Source organism: Aptenodytes patagonicus, chromosome 8 (genome assembly GCF_965638725.1).
Source record: "Aptenodytes patagonicus chromosome 8, bAptPat1.pri.cur, whole genome shotgun sequence".
Classification (NCBI taxonomy): Eukaryota; Metazoa; Chordata; class Aves; order Sphenisciformes; family Spheniscidae; genus Aptenodytes; species Aptenodytes patagonicus.
The window spans coordinates 9,998,677-10,019,318 of record NC_134956.1 but is presented as its reverse complement, the minus strand read 5'-3'; the positions used below and the strand labels follow the sequence as shown (position 1 = coordinate 10,019,318).

Below are 20,642 nucleotides of genomic sequence, written 5' to 3'. Positions count from 1 at the left end.
TCTTATATAGTTCTGGAAAAAGGCATAGGCCATAACACATTCTGTTCTAAAAGCTATTAAGTATTGTATGCTTTTTCTTGGCTGATAAGTCATAGTCTGTCATTGAATGCGTTGCAGAAGATGAATATATTTCTTTTATTTAGGAAAATAAGGGACAGATTATGGCCTTGCCAAAGTGAGCATTTGAGAGTATAAGAAATAGTAAGATACTGCAAGATCTGTGTTTCCAACTGCATGTTGTAAAAATTACCTTTGTCATATGTCCTCACAAACTATTTACGATGTGACCCTGCTAGCTTCTATGTAATTCTATACGTTTCTGAGTGCTGTAAGTTTCTGTTTGCTTTATGGAGACTGAGGGGTCAAGATTCCAAAGGAAAAGATTCCTCATGAACAATTAGATCAAGGAACTTCTTTTCTAGATGTTATATTTTACTTCTAGAATTAAAGTTTTGTGGTGACACAACGAATAATAATAAATCCCTAGGAAAACACTTAAGTAAATGTGAGGATGATGTCCAGAGATTTCTGTACTGAGGTCTCTAGGGTACCAAATTAATATGATAATATAAAAATATGTTTTATCTGTATCACTTTGCTTTTTATTATTCAATCTGTATGATTTGAATAATTCACAACAGATTTATGTAAGATATTCTAGAATTCGGGAAAGTGAATTTAAAAAAATAAATACCAAAGATTTTTAAAAGCAAGACATTTCACAGAGGTATTGTTAGATATATATTGTAGCAAAATAGACTGAGGTAAATGTTTTATGAAATAGTTAAATAATGAAAAATCTATAAAGAGAAATTTTTGGCTAATCAGTTTATTTCATGATTTGATTAGGCTTGACAATGTTTGCTATTTAAAGAGTGTTCAGAAGGTAGTTGATTGTTCTTCCAGTGGTTAAAAGAAACATCTCATGTAGTATGTTATAGTAGCATATGTTCTGTTTCAATGAGAATATAACAATTTTTATTTTATCTTATTTTATCAGACAGGAAGCTTTGCTTGCTGCAATTAGTGAAAAAGATGCAAACATTGCCTTGCTTGAACTGTCTGCTTCAAAGAAAAAGAAGACTCAAGAGGAAGTAATGGCTCTTAAACGAGAGAAGGACAGACTAGTACATCAGTTAAAACAGCAGGTGGGGAGACATTCATTTTCATACTTTCATGGCAACAGAAAATTGGCATTATTTTCATTTGTACTATTTTATTCTAACCTCATATTGAAAGTCTTCAAGCCAGGTCTGACATGTGACAGCAGTTATGAAAGGTAGGAGGTGTTCAATGTAAATGTTTCTGTATTGCTTCTCTATGGTTGTTAAGTATTTAGCTGCACATTTGTTTGGCTCATATTATATGCAGCCAATACACTTTCTGTTTTCCCTCCTCATATAGCTTCCCACCTTCTTCATTACGTGAGACAGAGGAGAGCAGATGCTCCTTGCCATAAAGCACAATCTATCTGTTCTGTTGACTCTTTCTAACCTTCTTCTGTTCAGTTATTTGCTTATCTGTTGTAAAATAATTGTGTTTTCAGAAGGTTTCAGGCTTTCTGAGAGGTTATCTGGAAATTGTGATTATGCTTAAAATAAATTATCAAATGAGTAAAAATCACCCTGTCTTCAACACTGTAAGTCACTTGAGGTTTTAATAAAAACCCATGTAGTTACAAACTCTAGAAATAGATTTTATCACAAGCAAATTTAATTTATATTCTGCTTTATTAATGAGGAAAATAACCATACTAGACACAGTACACATGTACCAGACACAGTAAATAGGTCTCTTCTCTGTCTAATTAAAATGTTGAAAACTGTGCATACTGTGCAGTGGCTATTCCATCTGATTTTTAAAAGGTAATCGTCATAGCCAGAAGAGGTACTGTAGTCAAGAGGACAAAGGATGTTCAGATAACCTAGGTACTAAAGACCTGTGCTGTATGTCATGTATGTTGTTAAACACCTTTCCTCTTTCAGAATAGGTGAAAAAGATGAGAATGATGTTTTCAGACCATGTCTGAAGGTGTTGTATCTGATGTTTTCCTTTGTGTGGCATTACTACACTCTGTGATTGTTGCCTGAAGAGGAGGAGAATACCATCGGCAAAATCCTTCTGGTCTCCTTAGCTTGTCAAAGTAACCACTCTGCTGTCAGGCAGTGTGCCACTTTACAAATGAGCATGCTGTGTTAATAATGGTTAGGATATACTGCACAGTCAATCTTATGACTCTTTATTCTGATTCATGCATTACATACTGTAGAGCTCCATGCACTCAATAACAGAAAGTTAAGGAAAACTCTTGCTGCTATGCTAAATTCCCAATAGCTCTGACCTCATGCATCTAATCATTATAGCTTTTTCCCACAGGTCTATAAAAATAGGAAACAGCCCCTGAGCATGAACTTATCATCCACTCGTGATGCTGACTTCATTACAGACATTCCAGCCAAGTACCTGTGTTCCAGTCATGATGCACTCATGTCTCAGGTCAGTCAGCTGGCCAGGAGACATTTCACCCAAATTTTATATGCTAAATAGGCAGACGTGCTTTATGCTTTTTAGTACTTCATCCCACTGTGCTGCATGGGAGCAGATGATGTTATGTTCCAAATAATTTTAGAGATTTTTGTTTCGGTTTGCTTTGGAAAAGAGAAGGCAGTTATTTTCTCTTTTAGATATCTTCTTTTTTCACCTTTATGTTTCGTTACTGAAGAGTAAATGAATACACCACTTTGCCATGTTCCATGATATGATGGATATTTTTAAAATGTTCATCAGAGACTTGGGCAAACTGGGGTTTTGGGGGGTTTTTTTGTTTGTTTTTGTACCTTTAAGCTATTGCTGAAAAGCGTTCAAAACCTTCGTAACTTTCTTCAGAGAGTGAAGAAACAGCACAAGAGGATTGCTAGAGAGGCATTGTTTTGGATAACTTCAGTTAGAATTGTAACCAAATACTTCAAATACCTCCATTATTTATAGTGATAAAGATCTTCAGTAAAGCTATTTAACTAGATTAAATTGATGCCAAAATAATCTCCCTGTTATCTCAGACACCACAAAAAAAAGAGCACCAGGAACAGGAATGTGGTTTAACTAGGTCACCACTTTATTACACTTAAGAATTATCTGATAATAGAGGTAGTAGAGATCATTTGTACTTCTTTAATCCCTTTGGGGAGAACCACTGTCAATCCCCAAAGCTTGCACATGTGCATCCAACACAAAGGCTTGTTAGTGCTACTCTTCCTTGCTATGACCATGCTGGGTGGCGGGGGGGAAGTGACAGATTCCACACTGAGGGATATATCCACCCTGTTCCTCAGTTTCTTTGAGAGATGCTGTCTCCCAATCTATTTCTGATTCACTAGAACTTCAGTGAATGATCAGTTGCAGCGCGGAATTTTTTCTTGTGGCCTTATTTGTCCCATCCCCCATTTCCACAGCTGTTATGCTGCTGAAAGAAGAAAATAAAGCCCAACTTCTCCAGCCTAATGTGATCATGAAAGGAGAGATATTTATAAATATTAGAAGATGACTCACTAGATAATGCTAAACATTAGGTCCCCAGATCCACTCCTGTTCTATAATGTAGGAGGAATTTTTGCTTTCAGAGGCAAAGTAACACGGTGGGCAATGATAAAAATCTATATTACCTTCATGTATATCCACAATAGCAAATGGATTTTTGATGCATCTGCCTATCCAATCAAGCAGGAAGCCTTCTGTTCATGGCTACAGGAGGCTGAGAACTTATCAAGGCAGCAGAGCAAAGGATGAGAAATGCAGACCTTAAAGAATCCAGGGAGTTTCATTTTATGTTGCTCCTCACAAAGGTTCTCTGTCTTTCAGTTAGTGATGGGAAAGCTAGGCTGCATATGAAGCACTGTGGCTGAAAATCTTATTAGCAGAGCATCAGTAAGAGTAGGCTTTCCCTGTTCCACGAAGAGGCATTGGCTGATAAGAATAAATGTGTTGCAGACAAACTCCTCCTTTTTCCCTTAGCATCTGCAATTCAGACATTTATTCTGATATATTTATATCCTAGAGGAAGTCCCATTCTTGATTTGCACGTCAAATAATGCATCTCCTGAACATGGAAAATACTGTTATATCTGTTCTGTGTTGCTACAAAATTGCTACTATTATGGGTGCATCGATTTTAGGAGATTTCTTCATTAAATGTAAAAATACTTTCTACTGTGTTTCAGAAGAAAGTTGTTTTACTCCACTTATTTTTCTGTCTTCCTTTTACAATTCCTGTGCTACTTCTAATGTTCTCCAGATTTGATGAGAAGTGTTCTCTTCAGAACCAGACTTTCATTTCACCATTGTGTTAGACCTGCAAAACAGAAGGGCAGTTGTTGCAGTGTAAAGGAGCAGTTAATACGGATTATGTCTTAAATCATGTAGACAAGCTATTGGGAAATCATAGAATCATAGAATCATTGAGGTTGGAAAAGACCTCTAAGATCATCGAGTCCAACCGTCAACCCAACACCACCATGTCCACTAAACCATGTCCCTAAGTGCCTCATCTGCTCGTCTTTTAAATACCTCCAGGGATGGTGAGTCAACCACTTCCCTGGGCAGCCTGTTCCAATGTTTCACCACTCTTTCAGGAAAGAAATTTTTCCTTACATCCAATCTAAACCTCCCCTGGCACAACTTGAGGCCATTTCCTCTCGTCCTATCACTAGTTACTTGGAAGAAGAGACCAACACCCACCTCGCTACAACCTCCTTTCAGGTAGCTGTAGAGAGCGATGAGGTCTCCCCTCAGCCTCCTTTTCTCCAGGCTAAACAGTCCCAGTTCCCTCAGCCGCTCCTCATCAGACTTGTTCTCCAGACCCCTCACCAGCCTCGTTGCCCTTCTCTGGACACGCTCCAGCACCTCGATGTCCTTCTTGTAGTGAGGGGCCCAAAACTGAACACAGTATTCGAGGTGCAGCCTCACCAGTGCCGAGTACAGGGGCGCAATCACTTCCCTACTCCTGCTGGCCACACTATTTCTGATACAGGCCAGGATGCCATTGGCCTTCTCGGCCGCCTGGGCACACTGCTGGCTCGTGTTCAGCCGGCTGTCGACCAACACCCCCAGGTCCTTTTCGGCCAGGCAGCTTTCCAGCCATTCCTCCCCAAGCCTGTAGCACTGCATGGGGTTGTTGTGACCCAAGTGCAGGATCCGGCACTTGGCCTTGTTGAACCTCATACAGTTGGCCTGGGCCCATGGATCCAGCCTGTCCAGGTCCCTCTGCAGAGCCTTCCTACCCTTGAGCAGATCAACGCTCCCGCCCAACTTGGTGTCATCTGCAAAAATGCAAAAAATGCAAAAATCATCTGTGATTATTTTAGAGTGCTAACTGAAGTTAGAAATTTGCTTGAACATAATTTCACCTTGCCTGGAAATCTACATGCATTGTTGTAGATGTCAGCAAAGCTCATATAGAAGCAATGTCCTAGAGTTTCTTTAGATAATCGTGTTATATTTTCCTCATTATACTGCAGAGTTCATGTGGTGGTGCTGCAATTGAGCTTCTAATTGCATCTGCTCTCCTTATGTCGTGCAAGTCTCTCAAGAACATCTTGTTTTTCAAGTCATTTTAGTAAAGGAGCAATAATTTGAAATTAGCCTTCAGTGAAGATGAGTTTTACCATTTGAAATAGAAAATATTATTTCAATCAAGTTTTATTTTGTGATCTTTATAGACACTTTGGCCTAAATACGGTGTTGTGAAACTTCTACCCTCGTGCTGCATCATCATATATCTGACAGTTTGATTTGCTTTTTGCTTTTGTTTGCAGTTTGGGGAGTTTCTACCTCAGAAACTCTCGGAGTCCCTGTTTTTGCTGCTGTCTCTTTCAGTGGCATCCTAGACTTTGTCATGTAGTTGATAAACTCCAATTCCATATTTCTAGCAATTTCAAATCATGCTGTACTATGGATCATTGCAATAGATAACACCTAAAAAAGCGCAACATTATACTCCAAGCCTAGGATGCTGGTTTGCTATTGTTATTGAAGAGGTGGCTTCAGTGTCTGAAGTAGGACCACTGTAGCTTAGAATTCCTCTGCTGGGATGAAAAAGTAAGTACAAAGGACTTTTTCTGAGAGAGCTACAAAGGCCATTTCTTGAGAGAGAGAGAGGGAGAGGTATGTATGTGAATTCATCAGAATCCAAGATTTCTGATTGTATACATGAAATGCCCAGGAATATCCTCTTTGAGGCATAAGAAGAGAAGTCACTGTTTTCCTCTGGAAAATCCTGTTGATGAAAGTAAATTTCCTAGAGTCAGAATTTTTTTTCGTACAAAAAATGTGAGTACTCCTCAATGTTTCCACGTGCAGGAGAGGGCCAACTGCTGCTCTTTCACCTATCTCTGATGAGGCCAGTGAGGGTTGCAATTTAACAGAAGGGGTTGTAGAGTTTTAATGGATATACTTCATAACATTTATAGGTGCTTACCTAGTTGGAACATCAAAATGTTTGTAAATTAATCTGCTGCTACTCAGAATGCTGTACAAGAGCTGTGGTGGCTCCCACCATGTGAGGTCATTGTAGGCATCAAAAGCCTGCTTCGTATTTAAAGAGATATGTATGTAGTAGATGTCTTAAAGGTTCAGGAGGTCAATTCTATTAAACTCAGTGGAGTAACCCAAAGTATTGAGGTTACTCATAGAATTTTATTGTTATTGGATTAAGGCCAGAAAAACAGATTCTATCGCTGTGCTGTAATGTATTGCAGACTTGCACTGAGATTGAATTGCCTAAATGCAAATGCAGCTGCTTTTACCACAGACTTACGCTGTGAAAAACTTTTCTAATCACCCTGGTAGACTCGTGAAGCATCCTGGTCTGTTTTGTATTTCAACTGGAAGCTTCTTGGCTCTCCATAAGCTTCCTTAGGGTTACTTCAGAAGAATATTAACATTGTGCTAAAGGCAATGAGCATGCAAAACTCTATGAGAGGAAGAAAAGTACCAAGAGCTTTCCAATATCTAGGAGTAACAGGCTGTTGTCTAAACAGGCATCATTCTGGCAAAGATAAAACAAATACAGTGTACTGCCTGCTTAGGCATGAACATTCATCTTAGTGTATCCATGTCATAAACTTGATGTTATTTTATGTCTTTTATTTTTAATGTGATTTGTCTTACAACAGTAAAGTCAGTTATTACTCAGTTTGGAGGCAAAGTATTTGCTTCCCAAATGTGCCCCCACCCCAAACTCAAAAAGCCATCTGCGTGCTTTTCTTTTTAATTAATCGATTATTTTTTTAGTCATAAAATGTCAGTGTTTTCCACATTGACAAATGTGCTGATTTCCATTGCTCGAAAGTGCCTGCAAACTGACAAAAGACATCCCAATAGTAATCTAAACTAAAATAGAATTAAACCAGGAATAGAATGTATTCAAAAAAGAAAGTTTAAAAAAGTCTCAATTGCAAATTTGAGGGTTTTTTTCTCTTTTTAAATAGTTCGTAACTTAAATAATGCTCCTAGCACCAAATATGCAGTTCAATGCCTTTCTCCAATTTTTCTGTTCTAATTTTTCTGGCCTTTGGGAACGTCAGACAGATTGTAAACTACCAAGACATTGATTTTGAAGTAATTTGTTGCAATTCTTCACACTGAAAAAGGAAAAGAAGCACCTTTAAGAAATGAAATATACTGCCTTTGTAAGGGAATGAGAACATATGTGATTTATTTTAAATATGAAGCTACACATGTACATATATTAAAGACCAAAATATTATTTATGTGAATGAGTTGAGCAGTCTTTTTATGGATTCTGACTGTGTGAGTTTAAGTAAAACTCCTGTTATTTCTAAGCTGAAAGAAAAGCATTGGTTTTATCTCAAGTGCTGGCTTACTTTTACAGGTTTTTTCACATTATATTTTGATACACTGTGATACAAATGATTTTCCTAGGTTATCCACCTGTAAAATTAGTATTAATAATGCTGATCTCTGTGTTGCAAACGCTTTCCCATAAGAAATGAGCATATTTAATTGTAATGATCTAAATACAATTTAGCAGCTGCAATCTGTCAGTTAAATATTTATTGTTTAGTGGTTTAAATAAATGGGAAGCACAGTAATGCACTCCCAGCAAAACAGAACCATTGGAATTGTTTTGATTCATACAACAAATGCTGTATTTTGAGAGCCGTAGAACTTTGTAGTAGGCTTAAAAAACCTTTCAGAAATAGAGTATTAAACAAGATCGCCATGAGGGCTTGGCTGAGTGATTACATAATATTTATAATCACCCTGGCCAAGATTCCTTTTGAGAATTCTGAGACAGCTATTTTTAGAGAAATTTGTATAGTGATGCAATCCTTCATGAAATAATTAGCTTAAAGTCCATTTTTAGAACATCTCAAGAGACTTTGTTAAGAGCAGAAGACACTGCTATGTTACTGATTCATTCTGAACTTGGATACGGCGAGAAAATTTCCCAGTTGCCTCTTTTCACTTTTGGGATATAGAGCCAAAAATGTAAGTGGAGTTGGCCAAAATGCAAGGTCTTCTAACTCCTTGAAAGCATTTTATTTTTCTTCTCAAAACATGAAATTAGAAACCTTTCCAGTGTTTTCAAGACTGCAGGTGCATAAAATACTCTGGCCAGAGGCAAAGCTGGTGTTTGGCAGTCTTCTCTAGTCTATTAGTTCACTACTCTATATTTCATCACATGAACATATTGCTAATGAAACAAAAAGGGTGGGAAACAATCAAGGAATTTTAAAAATCTGTGTAACTACAGTTTCTCAGCAAATTAACCACTAGCAATATTTTCTTCTGTATGGAATACATAGAAGTATTTCTTACTAATTAACATCCAAATATTTCAAAGAACTCTTTCAGCAGCAAGGGAGTAAAAGGGAATTGAAGGCAGTGTGTTGCATTACATATACTGTTCTAGTTAAGTACATCAGAAATAGTGCTAATATGATATTATGGTGGTGACATCAAGCACTCAGGAATAACAAAATACCCCAAGTTATATTTTCCCTGTTAGATTAATTCAGCTGTATTGCATTGTGTATTTTATGATATTGAAAGTGTTTATATTACTGTATAAGAAAAAGAATAGGATTAGAAGTTGTTGTGATTGTGATTATTCTGGCAGCCCAAAACATTCTTCTGCAACACTGTGCATTAATTAATTGCATTTAAGCCCTCTAATGTTTAACAAGTGTGGGAACAAAAAAGTCTTGCAATGCTTTCTTACGGTGTCTCTAGACATTATCATCTGTAGACCTTGTGATCAGTAGCACTGTCCTGGTATTGTGTTGGTTCCTAATCACTATTGCTTCTGTTTCTGATGTTGTCAGACTGAGTTAATGTTTCTGTTTTCCTTGAATTTCACAGGTGGCAATATTATAGGAGCACAGAATACTACATTATTATTATTATTATTATTATTATTATTATTATTACTTACACAGATCTGCTTCAGAGAGAGATTTATTGTACTGTTGAGTCTAAATGTTACTGCACAGTAAATAGAATCCATGTTATGAAGCCATTCACATGGGTACCGCAGACATATTTGACCACTGTGCTATTTTTTTTCTTCTTCTGTTTATATTGTTTATTATCAATCATAATATTGGTCTTGTTCAATCTTTAAGCACCTAACTTTGAACAAAGCAGTAATCTGAGACCCTTAAGTTTTAGGAGTTTTATTTTTGTTACAGTTATGCTACACAAGCTCCTTGTTTTATTTATTTATTAATAGATGTTCTAAGAACTTCATATATTGAACTCTCATATGAGGAAAACCAGTCTCGTCATTTTTTCCTTAAAAATTCTCAGGCAATGTAGCAAAATGGCTACTTATCTCTGATTTTAAATGTATCTGTTCAGATTCCATTGATGTCAATAAAAGCAGCCCATGCATTCAATGGGCTTAAATTTATTTACTATCTTAAAAATCCTTGTAGTTTATACTTTTCTATTAATGAGAAATATCCTAAGGCAATATTTCTGCATGTCTTAACATTGGGTTTTATTCTCTTCATTTGTAATCTGAATTATGAATCTGTATTTTTGTATCTGAATCTGTAATTCTCAGTTTTGCCAAGTACAACCAGTTTAGATACAAACCCAATGCAGACAAATTAGCGTAGGGATGAAAGAGCAGAGTGCCACTTCTCCCTATAGCTTAATGCAGCACGCTCCATATGGCACAAGGCAAGAAAGAGAATGTGTGTGTGTAGCTAATAGCCTTTGCCTGATCAAATTAGTTAATTCAGAAGAAATGTTCTGTGTTTGACAAATACTGAAAATGTTGGCAGTGCTCACACAACACTTTTCACATATTGTCAGTAAAATTTGACAATTTATATTATAAAAGTCATAGCTGGATATGGCATCACTTTTTCCTCCTTATGCTCTCAGAAACCCAAATTCTTTCGGATGGTATTTTTACACAAACATTTTCCAATGAGAGAGGCTTTTTTTGCCTTGTAGCCTATAGCAGTCAGGCACTGAAGGCATCACAGGTCTGGTCCTTTCCTGCTTTGTGGTTGGTGGTCTGCTTTAAAATCTGTTTCTGTTTGTTCTCTGTTCAGAGTTTTTTCATTCTTGAAGAATTTATATCATATCTTAAGCATGGCCATGTCTAATGGCACCCTTTTTCACTGGCGATAATCTCATTGTGAACTCATACTAGAACCTCTCAATAGCTGTAGCTGTCATAATGCACTTTGTTCAGACAAACGGTTTAACTCCACGGAGACTGAAAATCTTAAGTGGAAAAAGTAGGTAATGCAGATATAAAATAATGCCTATATTAACACTGGAACTTTTGTAATTTTTGATCTGACTAGCTCAATAGGTGAAAATGGGTATTAAGTATCTCAGATAAGAATAGTGAATATCTCCATTATATAAATGAGAGAACTCCCAAGCCAAAAAGGGTTTTTTTTCTCCATGAGACATTTTTGAAACAAGTCCTTAAGTTCTACTACAAAGTACCCCATGATAATAAAGCTAAATATAGTTTAACACTTGATCTCAAGTACAGTGCTAAGTAGCCAGTTATTAAAAAAATATTGTAAAAATTGGGTGTAAAATTTTTCTCCTCCTGTGGTGGTAGATGAAACTTACCATTTCTACAATCTAGCATTAAACAAAAATTAGTTATAGGTAAGGTGTCTCTATAAAGCATATCAAGACAGTGTTGTGATGTTATTTCAATTTCGGTCCGTATTCCAATATACCACCCATGTGTTGAAATTTATGTTTTATTTATCAATTTTTATTGCCTACAATAGAAGAAATGTAGTAATTTCAACTTAGGCTATGTTTTGTATATGATACAAATGAGAGAGCTGGGCTTGGTAATGAAATTGCAAAAATTACAGCTGAAATGAACTGTTCAGACATTAAAGATGCTGAAAGACAATCAGTGTTACTAACCAGAGATTTCCAGTTTCAAAGGTCTTGTTTAGCTACTGAAGTTTCTGATTCATGTCTGGTTTTAAATAATTATTATGGGGAAATATCTTTTTAATGAGTTATTTCCTGTTGAAAAAAAAAAGGAGAAAAACAGAGAACCTTACCTTCTCACATTGCTTGTCTGCGTTTAGTAGGACCTGGCCTGAGATGTCCTCAGGCAGCTACTGTTTCAGAGCTTTACTTATGCTTTTTAACCCCCTTCTTTGTGTCTATGTTCTTACATACTTCTATGTAATTACCAAGTTTAGTAGTAGGACTCAGACAAATACTTTTAGCATGACTTTAGCCTATACATTACTGAGTATGCTGTATTATTACAAGATATTTCCTGCACGTCAAGCCATTCTTTTAATTCACAGAACTTAAAAAGACTTCAAAAACACAAACTCTAAATGCAGAGACCGCATCTAAAAAGTCAGATGGACCATGTTCAAATCAACATAACTTTGTTCAATCACAAGTGTCAGGAAAGTTGAAATTTGGCCTTAGTACTTTATCTAAGTGTCTGCTTGGCACTTGGAACTGCTGCCTGTCTCGGTCTGCCAAGTGTCTAATATCCCAGCTGGTCTTTGTGAGACTCTTATCCTCCAGCTCATGAAGAGGGAGACTTACTGTGAGCTGTAACTTCTTTCAGGATAAGTCAGTCACATTTTGTAATCTCGCAAAGCAGCAGGTGTAATGGTTGTTAATATCAGTGAAATAGTACTGAATTAAAAAAGAACTGAAATATGGGTAAAACTTTTATGCTCGTGTTCAACACTAATTATCAGATACAAGTCTTTGAAAAGATCTACATTGGAAGCTGGTTTCTGTTGCTGCTCAGGAGTGAGAGTATCTAATCTGACCAGCAATTGCTTTTGTATTTCACCTGGGCGGAAAGTTGGATTTCATGAAAACTTGGAAAATACTCAGTACTGTTTCTTAGTCCCTGTTCTCTGTCCTGTGAAACTGTGGAGGGCAGACAGGGCCTGAAGAACAAGTGTTCTGGTTACATGCGTGTTACAAATTATAAGAATTGTAAGATTTTAATGTAAAACATCACATGAACTAAGTTTTATGTATAACTAGATATAGATGGGAAGAAGAAAATTTTATATGCTTTCTTAGCATAAAAACTTTCCTGTGTTCTTTACTTCATGTGCAACAGTCCTATCATTAATGAGGTAAAAAATAAAAAGAGTTAAATGAGGAGTAGCCAAACTTTTCTCCAATAAGCTATCATGCACACTTTTAGCCTGCATGCATCCTGTCTCTCACACTTTCCAAGACAAGTCATACACTATAACAGGAAAAGAAAAACATGCTTATTAGCCCATTTGGAATTTTAACAGGGAAAAAATTAATTGTGTTCTTCAATGGAGGCAGGAAACAAAGCAACAAAACCCATGTTAAAATACAGTTAAGAGTAAGTATATAAGAATAGATTACATTACAGGGATGTTATAAAAAGAAAATGCATAATTAAAGCACTCAGTAAAACATAACTCTACCCCATAGTGATGCATTCCAACACCCATACGGTTATGATTATCATAGTTATTTAGCATCTGGAGTTCCTAGTTAGTTACCATACTGTAATGTTTTTGTTATCTTTTGGTTACTGACGAGTCCTTGCAAACTTATAGTCTTCATAACTTCAGTTTTTTTTCTATTGGAATTTACTTGGTGTCTAAAAACTCACTGCATAAGCGACAAAAAAGCCTGAATTGAATACTATCATATATTTCTAATGATTGAAGACAAGAGTATAATTTATTTTGGAAATAATTAGGATTATGTTGCTAGTATTCCGCTGTTAGAAGTGGCCTGAATAATTAGCATAAAGTAATACAAGCTCTGGAATACTTTGAAGTATATTGAAGAATATTGAAGTTCACTTCTTCCATGCAGCTCTAGTATTGGCAAAAGATCCTTCAAAGCAATGGCCAATTAACAGATCCTTTGGCTTGTGGAAAAATGACAGAAGTCCTTCTGTCAAAACCATAGTTGGTGGATATATTTTAACAATTTGTCTCATTTAATCATGTGTTGATTCAAGAAGTGTGCTACCATTAAAAAGAATTGAGACCAGTCTCAAGGTTAGCCTTTTTAACAATAATAGCCTTGGAATTCTCTTTTTTGCTTCAGCTAGATAATTAGTGAACCAGTGCTCAAAAATATCTATGTATATCAAGAAGTTTAAGCAAAATAAGTTTCAACTGAAACTTTGCAATGAAATCTCTCTTAAATCTCTTTTCCAGATAGCAAATTAAGCTCACTATTTGGCTTATTATCAAATCACTTATGCAGGATGCATGTATCTCTCATAAGCTTGAGATGCTCAAAGAGGGTGGAACTAAATGACAGTGATGTTGAACATGTTTTTTAGAGGCTCCAAGGTTGGAACTTGAACTTGTTATTTTTGATCTCAGAAAAATATTTAATGATGCTCAGACAACAGAAGTGAAATAAATGGAAACTTGCTGAAGAGTTAAAAAAAAAAAAAGGCAGTGAACTTGATCAAGTTCTAGAAATACAGGCTTTACACGGCATTTAATTTTAATTTTCAATGTAGCCTGTGATGACTTCTTTGGTCTTAGAAGTCAACATAAGAGTTACTTAGAAACACAGCATTCTGTGTTGCCTTCTGAAATGCCTGTTGTAGCTACTTTTCAAGACTGTCTTCCTCTGTTACACAAGTGTAACAGTACATTGTGGAATATTTTGTAGTTTTTAATGAACAAATATATGCTGTTTTCGTAAAGTCTTCATTTCGTGCAAACTGTTATAGTCTTTTAACAGATTGTGAGTGATGAATGTAATTTGGTGAACTTTAAGGATGTTTGAGGCCAAGTGCAGCATTTGTTGTCCAATATTTAATTAACTGCAACTTATCAAATAACAAATCAGCTATAAATTGTATTCTATGGCAGTTGGCAACTTTTGTGTTGTGCAGCAGTAGAAATGATAAGAAATTCTTCACTTGTCTTCAGATGATAACAGTTTTCAAAGAATGTGTAAAAATATTGTTCTGACATGAAAACTGATTTTATTTGGAGAGAGTAAGTTCAGAGCTGGCTTAATTAGCAAACATTTTGTTAACCCTCAGCTAATGGAATTCAGGCCTGAAGCACTGGATTCATACTGGAAAACCAATTGCAGTTGCACATGCTTTCATTAAATCCAGGTTAATTCCACTAAGTTTATGCAACTTCTGGATAAACTTGGTGAACTATGTAGTCTTAAGCACACAATTTTTTTGATCCTTACCTTCTAGATTTCAAAGTTAAAAAAAGATTTTATTCGTGTTTTCTAAAATTATTCTTAGGAAAAAAAATCTCAGATTAAATCATTTATTAGTGAGAATCAGGAAGACTAGAACTAGACATGTGCCACATGAAGATCTCAGAGTCCTTTGTAGAAATATTAGCATGCTTATTTTCAAATAGTGAGATTGCAAGAAATAGAGGTTCTGTGTCATTGAAGACAACAAGAAGCCATTGCAGAATCAAAGCTAGAATGTGGGTCTCTAGATTTTAAATTCCATGCTTTAATAATTAGACCACAGGATATCTCCAGGATAGCTTGTAGGCCTTATATCTGCCTCCCTCTCATATTATATAGGGAAAAAACCTACCCTGTTGAAAGTGAATATTCTAGAAATGTTTCAAATTCCATTTAGTGAAGAGAGATTGAGAAGAAAATCCAAAGGAAAGTAATAGCTATTGAATGGTATTACACCTATATCCCAGAGCAACAAATCTTACTATTTTTCCTCATTTGAACCCCATTCATGAGAGTTTTGTTGTTAACTTGATCCAGATGACAGATCAAAGCATAGTTCCCTATTGCCACCTTGCTAAAATATTTTTAAAAAGACAGTTTTAATATTATAGTTTTACAGTTACAGATTGCTGTTAAGCTATTCAGTCTGTTACCAGTCAATCAATGACTTTGATTTCACTTCAGTAGTTCCTTACTTAAACTCAACAGAATTTTAGGAGGACAAGAAATATCTGTCAGTTTTCTTACAGTGCTAGATAATAAATTCTTTGGTAAGTGGGTTAAAAATTCAGTTACACATACCATTCATGACCTCGACAGCTTAGCAAATAGTGATATTGAATGATCAAAGACAACTGTTTCAAGCCCTAAGGGTTAATATACCTGTGCACCTAGATTTAAGCTGCTTTTAAGTCCTCTATCATTCCTTTATTTCAAAATGGTTGCAGTATTTATTGAATGTAGTCAATAAATTTAAAGCAAAAAATTCTGAGGAAACTGTTTAGACTAAAACTAATGCATGGTCTGTTGGAGATGCACTTAATTAATTGTTGCATTTTACAAGTTAACATTTTTTTCTTTCCTAGTATAAATCCAAATTAAAAACTGCCTCTTCTCAGGTGTGGGCCTGGTGTTCACCAGGCATTTTCAAAAAGAACTATTGGTATGATAATTTTGTTGTCAGAGCTGTGGCTATGTAAATTTTGAGAAACCCCGTTTTCAGGAAAACCGTATCAATAATAATAGTTTTGAGAGGAAAATGTGAATAAAATTTTAAACTCTATAATATAACTATTTCAGATATGGAGTAACTTGTGCAGAGTAACATATGATGCAAATTAGATATGGCACAGTTTAAATGCATGTACAATCATCACTATAATTTTCATGAATTGTGCATTCCAAGACCGAGTTTCCTGATCATCCAGAAAAGTCATACTGAATAATCTCTTGTGCTTACAAAAGTAATGTAAGAAAAGGTCTTGGATGTTCTTGAATAGGAGATTTTCAAGTATGCTGAAGATGTTGGAGGAAATGACGGCATTGCCAGGTCAGTAGGTGGTATTTTTCCCTCGCAGTTAGTACTGAATCAGTGTCCTAATGTGTTGATACGGGACCCAGACCACGAGGATTTACTGTCTGTCTGATAAACCAACGTCCTAAAATGTATACGCCTTTCTGTGTGTTTGTGTATGTGCTTGTATGTAAGCACAGGGGTGTGAAGCCCTGGGGTTCTGAACGAATTCCAATGTGGTTAATTAATTTCTTCCTCAAATAAAAATATACCTGGCATTTCAAAGCCTACCAAAGATTGAAAGAGTTAGCAAGGGAAGCAAACAGAAGTAATGTTACAGATTTTTGTTTAGAAAGACCTGAAAAGGATTGTAGTGTTCCTCTGGATGGTTTTACTTTTGTTCTTCCTCTAGAAATCCTCCTGTTCATCTTTTTAAAAGTTTGAAATCATATCATGTTTGTACTTCTTAAGTCAAAGCTAAGCATACTTGGAAAATACAGTTCAGTGTGGAAGTATAGCACTCTGACAGTAACTAAAGCAAAGACAAACAGAACCTCAAACTTGTATTAGTTATCGTTGTGAAGAGCTAACAAATAAAAACAAAAAGCTTTTAAAAATAATATTTTGCAAAATATTTAGGATCATTTTAAGAAATTAATGGCAATCACAAGTCATGTAAAAGTTTGGATGGTTTGATGATCACCTGAGTGAAAAAGAAATTCTCATTTCACATTTCTTATATAATTTGTTTCCAGAACAGGCACACTAAAGGAAGCCTACTACAGCATTAACATTTCTTTGTGCACATTTTACTGCAATCTGGCATCCAAAAGGAAGAAACATTAGAAGTGGTTTATTTATATTTCAGCACCAAATTAGAAAGATGACATCATTCATTTACAGTTCTTATCCCATGACACGTCTAATCCCCAACACCTCATTACAGGGGACACTTTTAGGATTGCATATATCATCTTGTTTAACTTTTGCATTCTTTTATGGAATACAGTTGAAAGGTAGGAAATTTAAGGCTGTTCATTGATAAGAAAATAAACTAATAAAAAGTTAGGAGCTTCCCCAAAGAGGCAGGATATTACAGTGTTTACAGTAAGTGGGTTATTATTTGTCTATTAATTCTTCATCTTTTCCACTCTTTTGTTCAAAAGGCCTTCCTCTTTGAATCTAAAGACAAACAGACCAACTATAGTGATTCAGATCGAGTTGGTCTTTTGGCAAAATCGGTAGAAATTCATAGTGGAAATTCATACAGCTCTATGCGTCCATCTTCTTATCTGGGAGGGAGAAAATGAAATGATTCCAACTGGGCAGAAAATAGTGTTAAAAAATGTGAAATGATACCATATAGTGCCAGTGCAATTCCTGTTCAAAGGAATCCAGCACTTGACCTGTGGAGGACATTTATTCTGTAACACACTGAGAAGATGCTCTTTTAGTGCTATAGAGATGCTCAGAAAGAGTCTGACAGTGACTAAAGCATGTACACATCCGATCTGTGGTTGTTCCTCTGTCTTGTTATTGTGGATGCCTTAAGCTTTTGGTTTGGTTTGGCGGTTTGTTTGTTTTTACTTGAACCGAGTACACGTCCCCTCCTGTAAAATAGTTTTCTATGATCCTTCTAATGGACATCACATGAAGTGCTTGAGAAGCATTGTGACATTTCAAAAAAAATTAATTGCTAAAAAGACACATCAGGATTTCCTGTGATCCTTGTGGTTCACAGTTTTCCTTGTATTAGATTTTGTTATACTTCAAATATTGTGTAATATGAACATTTAGTTTGCTTTTTTTCCAAATCTCTTTTCTACTTTAGCAAAACCCATTAAAATTGGGGAATTTAATAGCAATCTCTGAGTTTCTACATTTTCCATTAAAATATACTTACCAGTGAAATTTTCCTAACGGAGATTTTGATATAGGATTGTTCTTGTAGGAAAATCAATTTACAATAGTCCTGGAAGTAAATTTACCACATACTAGCTATGGGACACTAGTTATCTCACGGGCACTTTGAATTGGAAGCCAGTTAGACCTGTTAATATAGGAACATACCCAAACAAATGAGTTGTGTTTAAATTCATGTGTTTAAGTTGGTCCTTTAGAACTCATTAGTTTGGGCAAAGTCCTGGGGTAATGTGTTTAGCCAGCGTCCTCACTGGAGTTAGCATGCATCCTGCTACCTTGGAGCATGGGTAGAACTAAACTGTGGCTTTTTGCAATTGATTTCATTCTCGTCTCTTAACTGTTCACCAAAAGTGTCTATGTGCAAAGTAGACTCGTTTGTGCTTGACCAACTCAAATGATGTCCACATAAAGAATTGGCACAAAGTAGATAATGCTCCTTCAAGAACAACCTTTCTCCTATAGGATTCAGGTGAGATTTTTGAAGATGACGTTAAGTGTGTTAGGACTGTTATCTTCCCTTCAGTCATCTGCATGATATTAATTGTATATGTCTCTAATTGATTCTTCTAATTTTGGAAGAGGTCTTTGAGAGTTGACAGCATTTTCTTCTGGGTTTTGTTAGTGCAAAAATAAGTAAAACTTGATTACAGGTTAACAAGTTTGCCTGAGACAGCCTTCAGTCATACTAACAGAAAAAATAAGTACTGTATCCACTGGTATTGGGCAATGGGTAGTAAGATATTTTTGGTATTATGAACAAGGTTTGAATTATTCCACTCTATGTATTTCATGGTATGGAACAATTGTAATAGTGATAAAGAGCAGCGATGTATCTTGTTATCTCATGGTGACATAGATTTTATTATCTGTACACGGCAGTAGCTGAAGTGTTGATCTTCTTTTTTTCAAGATCTATATCTAAGACTTACTTTCATTCAGTAACGTGTCAAGTTCCATAATCACTTATTTCTCTAAGTGCCTGTGTCTGCATCAGTTAGTTTTCAGATTCTTTTAACTTACTGTTTAGCAGGGTGACCTTGGTGTACAATTAAAATAATTAAGCTAAAATAGAGCTTTTAGCATAACTATTCATGATTGTTGTTGACATGCCTCAGTAGCTAACTGTAAATATTTGAAATACACTTAATATTCCTTTCAGTGAGATTTTACAAGTTAATTAGCAAGACATAATAAGAGACTGGAAAAAATAGGAAACTGTTCTAAAATAGTACACTTAGAAAAGCTGAATGTCTTTGTTGACACCCTTCAAACACAACATCCTTGATCATATCCCTTTCTGACTTCTTTGTGCAATTCTACTCATGTGAAAACTGAGACAGAAGATGTGTTCACATACTTTGTTATCTTTTTGTTTGTTTCCTTTTCTTTGTGAGCCAGCGGTCCAGACTTCTATTGTTAGATCCTTACAGCTACCAAAAAAAAAAAAAAAAAAAAAAAAAAAAGAGAGAGAGAGAGAGCTAAGAAAGAGCTAAGATCTTCCTAAAACAGTGTTAGAGTAATATATTCCAGCATGTAATAGAATTGTCTCGCTTTACATCTTAAACAGACACAAAACAGAATGAAGCTGATGGCAGATAACTACGATGATGACCATCACCACTACCACCACCATCACCACCACCACCATCATCGATCTCCTGGGAGGCCACAACACTCCAACCACAGACCCTCTCCAGATCAGGTTAGTCACTCCTTTCTCACCTTCAGTTTTATAATTTTACTATTTTGATATTTCAAGATAAAATAAATATTCCAAAGAAATAATAAGCAAGTTATGTGTTCTTTGAACTGAAACTAATAGCTCTGGTATTTATTTCCATCCCTGAAACAATTGAAACATTTTGGCTTTTTGTCTGGTGTCTTATATTTTTCTTACCTATCTTTCTTTAGAATTTTTGCAGCTATTTTCAGCATTTCGTAAGTCGAATTTTTCAGTAGAAAATCAGTGAAAAATCTACTTAGTGATTACTAGTGATTACAGAAGCATGCACTTTTTGGAATAGGTTTTTTGTTTATTTAAAGTAAATGCATTAATCATTAGTATTGAAAAACCTGTGCAGCAGTTCCCTTTGGCAACTTGTAAACCAATGGTTCTAAACTGTTTTTGAAAGTATCTTTCTGTTGAAGCTTTCAAATAACAGATATAGCTTAAAATCAATAGTGATGCATTTTTAACTAGGCAAGATAAACCAAATTCCAGAGATGTTTTAGTTTAAAAATACTTAGTAATCAGTATTATTCTTCTTAGAATATTATTCTTCCTAGAGTCCTGTGTTTCAGAAAGGGCAAATAACTGTCCCAATAACATGGTCTTCTAGAGTATGGTAATTGAGCATGCTAGCATTGAACCTTTTCTCCTCCACCCAGGGTGAAAAAACATCCATAAGCACAACACTTTTTGGATTTTGTAAATTTCAAAATTTGTTTACAAATAAACACAATTTTT

At 35.6% G+C, this 20,642-nt stretch overlaps 1 protein-coding gene across 6 annotated transcripts in view; it reads left to right on the top strand.

Annotated features, from left to right (window-relative positions):
• ERC2 (ELKS/RAB6-interacting/CAST family member 2) overlaps positions 1–20,642 on the top strand; it is a 547,432-nt gene that overhangs the window by 387,526 nt on the left and 139,264 nt on the right. For all 6 annotated transcript variants that reach the window (XM_076346281.1, XM_076346286.1, XM_076346285.1 and 3 more), the window contains 2 exons: positions 1,001–1,148; positions 19,743–19,877. In XM_076346281.1, coding sequence (XP_076202396.1) covers positions 1,001–1,148; positions 19,743–19,877 — 283 coding nt within the window. The remainder of the gene's footprint in view (positions 1–1,000; positions 1,149–19,742; positions 19,878–20,642) is intronic.